This window comes from Miscanthus floridulus, chromosome 18 (genome assembly GCF_019320115.1).
Source record: "Miscanthus floridulus cultivar M001 chromosome 18, ASM1932011v1, whole genome shotgun sequence".
Classification (NCBI taxonomy): domain Eukaryota; kingdom Viridiplantae; phylum Streptophyta; class Magnoliopsida; order Poales; family Poaceae; genus Miscanthus; species Miscanthus floridulus.
The window spans coordinates 108,597,890-108,606,935 of record NC_089597.1 but is presented as its reverse complement, the minus strand read 5'-3'; the positions used below and the strand labels follow the sequence as shown (position 1 = coordinate 108,606,935).

At 52.4% G+C, this 9,046-nt stretch overlaps 1 protein-coding gene across 1 annotated transcript; it reads left to right on the top strand.

The window, feature by feature from the left end:
- Positions 1–568: 568 nt before the first annotated feature.
- On the top strand, positions 569–7,407 carry LOC136521567 (very-long-chain aldehyde decarbonylase GL1-3-like). Its single transcript, XM_066515313.1, has 10 exons — positions 569–746; positions 935–1,161; positions 1,882–2,120; positions 2,226–2,445; positions 5,243–5,364; positions 5,542–5,798; positions 5,919–6,026; positions 6,155–6,361; positions 6,495–6,605; positions 6,694–7,407. Exons 1-10 carry the CDS (start codon positions 696–698, stop codon positions 7,021–7,023), a joined length of 1,872 nt encoding a protein of 623 aa, XP_066371410.1. The 5' UTR covers positions 569–695; the 3' UTR covers positions 7,024–7,407.
- Positions 7,408–9,046: the final 1,639 nt, after the last annotated feature.

Here is a 9,046-nt window from a genome sequence, read left to right as displayed (position 1 = left end):
GAAAAACTGATTTTTCTCGGCTTCTAGTTCATTTTAACCTCGACTTACAAAACGGCTTCATATTACAGTGCCTCGATTTACGCAAAATAGATGAAGCCGACATAAGCCGTGCCAAAGAGACCCTAAATTACATTTTTTTAGGGACGGAGACAGTATTATTTATTAATCAATTAATTGAAAAGCACGCTAGAGCTCAGCGCTTGAGCAGCTGACTGCCAAATTAAGACCATGTGGCAGGTTCTTTTCCCCCTGTTTTTTTTCTTGTTAAGATAAGAATCATAAGAAACTCTACAAAAATCATCTGAATCAGACTAAAAACTGATCCATCGTTGTTGTTTTTTATAACTAGAAGCAAGAATCAACATGATCCTACTGTAGCTTCTAGTTTCCCAAGGAACGTTTCTTGATATACTAGAAACATAAACAACTGAAACCCTGGGTTAGTGGGAATAGGGGGCAACAGCAACTGTCCCTTTTTTAATTAATAAGTAGCTCTGCCATTTTTGCAACTGGTCCTCTATAAATAGGGACGGGGTGGCGTAAAAAGACACATTCGAGGCGACAGACAACGCCGTCCCAGCCTCCCAGAGTCCCAGCCTCCCAGGACAGAGCCACAGACTCTCTCCCCGGCCACACTCGCTCACGGCCACGAGCACCCCACCTCAGAGCTAGCGGCAGCAGCGCTCTTCCTGGGCATGGGTGCTCCGCTGGCCTCCTGGCCATGGGCAAGCCTCGGCTCCTACAAGGCAAGCAAGCACTGCCTGTCTGTCTAATCATACCGGCCGATTCATCCGCTGCGCCGCCATTGCTGTTAGCTTGACGCTAGCCCTTGCTTATCATCATCTATCGGTATGATGATAGACGATGTACGCAGCAGATTACTGATCTTGGTTTGCTTGCTTGTTTGTTTCGACGGCCGCGTGTGCATGTGCAGTATCTGCTGTACGGGCCTCTGGTGGCGAAGGTGGCGCAGGCGTGGAGGGAGACGGGGAGCCTGCCGCTGGGGTCGTCGTGGTGCCTCCACCTGCTGCTCCTCCTGGCGCTCCGCTCGCTCACCTTCCAGCTCTGGTTCTCCTACGGCAACATGCTCTTCTTCACCCGCCGCCGCCGCGTCGTCAAGGACGGCGTCGACTTCCGCCAGATCGACGCCGAGTGGGACTGGTAAGCATGCATATGTGCAGAGCATATACGACGTGGTACTCTCCCTCCGCTTGCTGCCGGCCGGCTTCCTGCCGGCATGCCTGCTCATGGTCATGGGTCATGACCCTGACCCTGACCGAGCTCGCTAGCAAGACAGAGCTCCTGCTAATGAACGTTCCAAAAAAAAAATCACTTCAAAGTTTTGTTTTCCATATAATAAGACGATTGAAAGTTGAACCTCACGTTTACCTGGAGCACGGTTGTACATGAAAGAATTAATTTTACTGAGAACATGACGTATGTTGACATGGCTGTAGATTCAAATCGAAGTACGCCGTACAATCATAGAGTCAAGTTCATGTCCTTTTCGTCTTTTGATTTTGGTTTCAAGCTTGAAGAACAAAAACGGGTGTCTGAGAGTTAATTGGCCGAACAGAAATAGTAAGAAATTAGTGCTAGCACTAGTACTAGTGCACGGGCGGATCAGGCCGGGCGTCCATATGTGGCGTGAGCGCATAGTTCCCGCCTGCTCACTTTCTTTATAAAGGACGACGGGCCGGCGGTGGGGGGGGGGGGGGGGGGCATCAGTCACGCCGGGGCAGTAAATGTGCAGTAACTATTTTCAATCCTCATCAGCTGCTTGCTTTGCTCATTCCAGGCAGTAATTACAATGTCTAATAAATGTGGTACGTACGTAATGACTTCTTGTTGGTGGGGCTGGAGCTGACTGACCGTACGCAGGGATAACATGGTGATCCTGCAAACCCTAATCGCGGCGACGGCGATGGGCAGCCCGGCGTTCCCGGGCGTGTCGGAGCTCCGGGTGTGGGACCCGCGCGGGTGGGGCCTGGCCTTGCTCCTGCACGTGACCGTCTCGGAGCCAGTCTTCTACTGGGCCCACAGGGCGCTGCACCGGGGCCCGCTCTTCAGACAGTACCACGCAAAGCACCACTCGTCTCCCGTCACGCAGCCGCTCACGGGTACGTGGCCGTGCCACCATTCTTTTCTTTGATGATGAATGAAAAAGACCAAGAGAAAAAAAAATAAATCTGTTTGTGTGAATTAATGCGTGTGCACTACCGCAGCCGGGTTCGGCACGCCGCTGGAGGCGCTGCTCCTGACGCTGGCGATGGGGGCCCCGCTGGCGGGCGCGTTCCTGGCGGGCGCCGGGTCCGTGAGCCTGGTCTACGGCTACGTCCTCCTCTTCGACTACCTCCGGTGCATGGGGTACAGCAACGTGGAGGTCATCTCCCACAAGGCCTTCGCTGCCTTCCCGCCGCTCAGATACCTCATCTACACCGCCACGTAAGCCACCCACCCACCCACCCACCCACTGTACTCACCTAAGGCTGGCTTAGCGTACGTACAGCATGTTGTCTTTTGTTTCTGTCGTGACATCTATATCTGCCTATAATATGATATGATCTGATCCTAGTAGTACGTATACGTACGTATAACATGATGATGAGGAGTCGAGTATGTACATGGGTCCAAACGTACGGCGCGTACGTAGGGAAATCCGTAGAGCAACGAGAGCCTGTGTTGTTTTCCATTCCACGGTGCATGATTGCAAACACTAGCTGGACTGACCTACTACATGCGTAGCTAGGCAGCTAGCTTCCTTGTCTGTCTGCCTGTCTTGTACCACATGCGTAGTAGCTGTACACGTACACCTATAATAGCTAGTGCTGTATAGGCTGGCTTTTGCACAAGTACGTACCCTCGTGCAGTGCAGAATGTCTAGCCAGTAGTACCCGGTGCAAGTGCATGCGACTGTGTTTGAGGTGCCAGTGCGCATGATGCTAGCTGGTCGTGATTGGCAGCGCCGTACAACGACGACCAACACACAAAAGACGTACGCTACGGAGGACCGAGTACATATTAAAACCGGTAACAGGACCCATGCATGAGCCAGTCAACCAGTGCCAGAGGAGACGAGATTCATGAGATGAGATGAGATGATGTTGCATGCATGCCAACTTTCCTTCCAACCACCCAATTCATGGGTTGAGCTAGCTTACTCCAGTAATCAATACCGCGAGCTACTAGCTACTACTCCCAAACAGCCGAACCTCAGACAGTCAGACATGCCTGCATTTAGACCAGGCCAGAGTGCACGCACGCACGCACGCACTTTCCATTGCGTGTGCTGCAGCGCGCACGCATCTTGCAAGCTAAAACAATCGTGTTGTTACGTACGTACTACATGCCACCGACTTAAAAGTTACTGTGCTAGTTCACGAGACTTTGAGCATGTGGTCATGTGGGGACATGCAGTACCACTCCTACTATCGTCTATGCATGCTGCATGCATGGCGTTTCTCGAGCGAGTCCACCGCTGACACGGCCTGGCCGATTTTGATATCATTTATTTGAACCCTTTTGCATTGTCTAGGTGCCCTGCCCACACACACAAACGCACAGGCGGCACAGCATTGCCACTGCCAGCCATCATGCATGGATAATGACCAGAATAATCAAACATAAACCACTGATTGAGTACTCCTACGTACGTTCAGATCTCGTCGGATCGGGTCATAGCCGCTGCCTGGGCGCTGTGTTCTGATGAGAATGTTCCTGTTCATCTCGCTGCACACCTGCTCGGCTGCACTCGCAATCCCAAATGGATGTCCTGTTAACTCCACGGTCCACCCCTCACTCACAGTACGTCAAAGACCACACAGATCGAGCAGGATGCCGCGCGCGGGGCCCACATACGCACTCGCACAGATGACCAGCAGGCAGCAGCAGCCATCCGATCGGTGGGAATCATCAAAGCTCCCGGCGACGACAGGGCCGTACGCATGTGCCGCCGGCCGCGGCGCCGGTGCTGGCTTGCATTACTGTCCGTGCCGCCTATGCGGCACATGTCCCTCTTGATTCTGCTGGAGCTAACGATGCCACTGGATAACCAGTGTCCGTACCCAAACCCGTACCCATGCTGTTTGGGGTTTGGGAAGGGTATGGATTATCCATTTGATTGTGGGTATGGGTAGGATAATAGAGGTATTAACCATTTAATCTATATATGCTCTGGCTGCAGAGCTCAGCGGAGCTCATCGCCTCTGCCTAGAAGCGGAAGGTGAGAGAGGGACGTGTGACTGTAGAGGTCGTCCATGGCCACTTCACAACCGCACATGCAGGAGGCGCGTACACCAAGCACGGCCTGCTGTCCACATGCTCGGCCATGGGCGGCGGCAGCATGCAGAAGCTCGCTCCCTCGTCATACTCATGGCGGTCATGGCCACTTCACCTCGGTGCCCGTGCCCCAGCAGACGTGTAGCTCGACCCGCCGATGCCCTCCAACCAATCTGCGGTGACTGCACACGGGAGCGAACGAGCGCCTACAGGCTGCAGCACCGACCGGGGCTGTGGTCGCAGCCGTGCCGGCGGAGGGCGATGCTCCTGCTGGCAAACGAGAGTTACCTGTCGACGGGGGAAGGAAGAAACGATCCCAGCAAAAGTCTCTTACCCATTGGATAATCCACACCCAATGGACATTACCCTTACGGGTAATCGAGGATGGATAATTAACGGATATGGGTACGGGTGACCCCGAAGCTTCCCCACCGGCATCGTTAGCTGGAGCCTATCCTAGCTGCAGCCTGCAGGCAGGCAGGGCCGGCGAGCCGCCGGGCGCCGGCCATGTGCATGAGGTGCGCCCGTCCTGTTCCTGTAGCCGTAGCCGGCTGGCTCGCCTTTATGGCGGTGCCGACCGCCGACCGGCCGTGTATGTGCACCACAAGTGCCGCGCGGGCAGGGCAGGCCCAAACGGGGTCGGCATCAGCAACGGCAATCAATTATCCTCGTACAGCACCGGGAGGTAGCCGGCCCGGGAGGGGATGGGCCGGGTTACCACTGGTCCTCCTATATATATGAGTTGTGTCCTTCGCATTGTTGCTCAAGATCAAGATCCAAAAAGACCTTATGTATGAGAACAAGGAGGCATGCAGCATAAACGGATGATTGCATTCGTGCATGAACTGGGCAACGGTCTTGCATGCCGCAACCGCTGTAAATTTGAAAACTTTTTTTTGTGTTATTAGTGTTAGATGGCTGATCAATGCCGTCCTTTCTATGTGCTGTGGTGATTAACTTGCAGGTATTTAAGCCTGCACCACAGGGAGAAGGACTGCAATTTCTGCCTGTTTATGCCTCTGTACGACGCCCTCGGAGGGACCATCAACTCCGAATCGTGGGAGCTTCAGAAACAGGTCGACCAAGGTACTACTCCAGATTTGGTGCTAGTTGATGTCTTGATCGATGCTGCTGCTACCCATCATGCATGCATGGGATCATCTAGTAATTCACCGTTATTGGTTAATTTGAAAATCGATTTCACTGGTAGTAGTAATTTATAATGAAGAAACAAAAAACTGATGACTGGTTGCTTGCGAATAGGCATGAACGACCGGGTGCCGGACTTCGTGTTCCTGGCGCACGTCGTGGACGTGGTGTCGTCGATGCATGTGCCGTTCGCGTTCCGGTCCTGCAGCTCGCTGCCGTGGGCCACGCACCCGGTGCTGCTCCCGCTCTGGCCCGTCGCCTTCGGCTTCATGCTCCTCCAGTGGTTCTTCTCCAAGACCTTCACCGTCAGCTTCTACTTCCTCCGAGGCCGGCTCCACCAGACGTGGAGCGTCCCCAGATATGGCTTCCAGGTCACCACCGCCAGTCCGAACTGATTGAATCCGATCGATCCTATACACTTCCTGTTGTGTTGATGACCAGGAAACTGATTGCATGATGCGTCTCTCTTTGTTTTCGCTGTCGCACTGCAGTACTTCATCCCGTCGGCGAAGAAGGGCATCAACCGCCAGATCGAGCTCGCCATCCTGAGGGCAGACAAGATGGGCGTCAAAGTCATCAGCCTTGCTGCACTGAACAAGGTCGATCGTCTCCAGCATCTGTTGATTTCAGAACAGTAATATCTGGGCATGCACAAGCAGAGGATAAGAAAAAATGGACCAGAACTAACCATCCAACGTTGTATTCAACCTTCTCCCTTTACCTGCAGAACGAGGCTCTCAACGGCGGCGGCACGCTGTTCGTGAGCAAGCACCCGAACCTGAGGGTGAGGGTGGTGCACGGCAACACCCTGACGGCGGCTGTGATCCTCAACGAGATCCCCAGCAACGTGAGGGAGGTGTTCCTCACCGGCGCCACGTCCAAGCTCGGCAGGGCCATCGCGCTCTACCTCTGCAGGAAGAAGATCAGGGTCTTGGTACGTACGTGTGCATTCTGAAACAAGTACTTGTATGCATGCAATCGACGACTGAACTTGGATTACAATTCATAATAATGCTGCTCTGAAACAAAACAAATAAGTAGCAAAGATGGAATGCCCTTTGTTTCAGATGCTGACGCTTTCGACGGAGAGGTTCCTGAAGATCCAGAGGGAGGCGCCGTCAGAGTTCCAGCAGTACCTCGTGCAGGTCACCAAGTATCAGGCGGCGCAGGGCTGCAAGGTACGTAGGAGTACTAGCTGAAAGCGTTCTTTCATGGCATGTGTGATACGTACTGACACCGGTGCACCGTGTCTGCAATGCATGGCAGACATGGATCGTGGGCAAGTGGCTGTCGCCGCGGGAGCAGCGGTGGGCGCCGCCGAGCACGCACTTCCACCAGTTCGTGGTGCCGCCCATCATCGGCTTCCGCCGGGACTGCACCTACGGCAAGCTGGCCGCCATGAGGCTGCCCAAGGACGTGCAGGGCCTCGGCTCCTGCGAGTACACGATGGAGCGCGGGGTGGTGCACGCGTGCCACGCCGGCGGCGTGGTGCACTGCCTGGAAGGGTGGGATCACCACGAGGTGGGCGCCATCGACGTGGACCGGATCGACGTCGTGTGGAAGGCGGCGCTCAAGCACGGGCTCACGCCGGCGTGAGCGGCCGGCCGTGACGGCCCGCCGGAAATAACGCGTCATCTATTCGTTGTCGCAGCAGGGCTGTTGCGACGGGTGGGTGTGTTACCGCCGTGTACTACCTACCAGCTAGCTACCAGGTGCAGCAGAGTTTGCATATAGGCTGGTTCGCTATACCAATACTCCTTGTATGTATGTACGTACGAATACTGCAATATGGCCCGAGGCATGGACTTGCGTTCCTTGCGGCCTGGCCTGCGACTTCAGAAATCAACAGCCTGTTCGCTTAGCTCCTATATGACCGTAGATTATAAGTTAAAATAGTATTTTTCTCTTACATCAAACCAGCCAGCAGTAAATAATCCACAATCGTTTACGACGAAACAAACATGCTGCCAAGTCGGTCTGTACTGTCCATTGGGCTCTCAGGTGACGTTGGCTAGTCCACACGGCCCACACCAGAACAGCTTTCATGTCTATTCTCTCTCTATCCGAACTCTGATGTAGAAAAAAAGTTAATTATAAATCAGGTCAATGTTATACTATTTTAAGATTAACTAAGTTTATTGAAAATAGTATCAACAGCCTTCATGATTCCAAATATGCAAAATATGCTCAAGCAACACTCTTGACTTTTTTCACCGATCAACAAATGCTACGTACTAGCTCTTCCTTGTGCCATCTTCTTCATTTCTGACGAGGTCTCTGGCGGTTTATGGTTCATGTACCGCGGCGGGCTTAGAAAGGAAATGATCTATGGGTGGTAGGCCAGCCTTGAGATTATTGCAGGCGTTGTGGCCATGGGCTTGGGGCAGCATGGGAGAGGCGACAATGGTGCTGCTAGTCAGGCAGCGGGGAAAGGCGGTTGGATGGGGCAAGAGCAGAGGCGTCAAGGTGATAGCCCAACAAAGCCGGGCTAGCATGGTAGTGGCGAGTGACGAGGAGCCACTAGAGATAGAAAAGGAGAATGGGGTAGACACAAAGGGGGCCTTGAATGAGCACAAAAATGAGACACCAACAATGAGGAAGTGTTCTCGGGCTCCTCGGAGCCCCTCAAAGCCGTAGGGGGAGGCAAGCAGCCTGTTCGATTGCTCGTAAACGATCGTAAATTTCCAGTCGGGAACAGTGTTTTTCTCTCACACCAAACCAGCCAGCAGTAAATAATCCACGATACGATACGGCCTCCCGAATAGGCTGAAGAGTGTTGGAGAGCCAGGAGAGAAGACGATGGTGGCACTGGCAGAGCTTTGTTATGACCAAAGTGGGCCAGGGCCACCCTTGTCAATGCGATTTTTGCACTAGTTAAACAGTAAAATTAGTAGTGTTCATTGTTCTTTAATTCACAAATTTATGAACTGGTCCTCCCTATTTCTATTGTCTTGCTTGAGGTGTTGATCATCCGGATCACCACTTTGCCAAAGTCCAAGCCACTTCTGCACCCTTTGAACTATATCAGAAAACATTACCAAATAATGTTAGTCCAAATGGTCATGTTGATCATCAAACACCAAAATCCAAATTAAAGGGGCCAAGGGTCCATTTTCCTTACAGCCCCGCCTCCTTCCCCCTCTCATCCCCGGCTCCTGTTGATGGAGCTTGACCTTACACTTACACCGATTAGGGTTGAATAATGGAAAATGTCGCTAGGCAAAGCTTCTTCGCTAGAATAGCAATGGCGGGACGATATCAACATGCGCCCCACGAGAAGGAGTGTGGCAGAACCGCCTAATCTAATGACTCCCAGGAGTGCTCGTCTTCCATTAGACACTAAGCACCCAAGGGAGGACACCAAATTATGTGGTCCCGTCGGGCACACTCCAGGAGAAAACCTGAAAATCCATATTTTTCCATCAGGGTCACAAATGAGAGAATAAAGCTTACATCATTCTTAACCATTTCTTACATCATTTTTAATACAACATCAGAGTATACTATTTATTGTTATAACAGCGGAATATAATCATATTATCAGAGTTATAAACAATTTAGTTGAACAGCGGAATATAAACATGTGATCAGAATTACAGTGGAAATAATTATCTAATCA

What these genes read in the sequence shown, in the direction of transcription:
- LOC136521567 (XM_066515313.1), top strand. Translation starts at nt 696, where the DNA reads ATGGGTGCTCCGCTGGCCTCCTGGCCATGGGCAAGCCTCGGCTCCTAC. An exon ending in ATCGACGCCGAGTGGGACTG is followed by an intron (nt 1,162 to 1,881) that starts GTAAGCATGCAT and finishes GACCGTACGCAG; the next exon opens with GGATAACATGGTGATCCTGC. An exon ending in CGTCACGCAGCCGCTCACGG is followed by an intron (nt 2,121 to 2,225) that starts GTACGTGGCCGT and finishes GCACTACCGCAG; the next exon opens with CCGGGTTCGGCACGCCGCTG.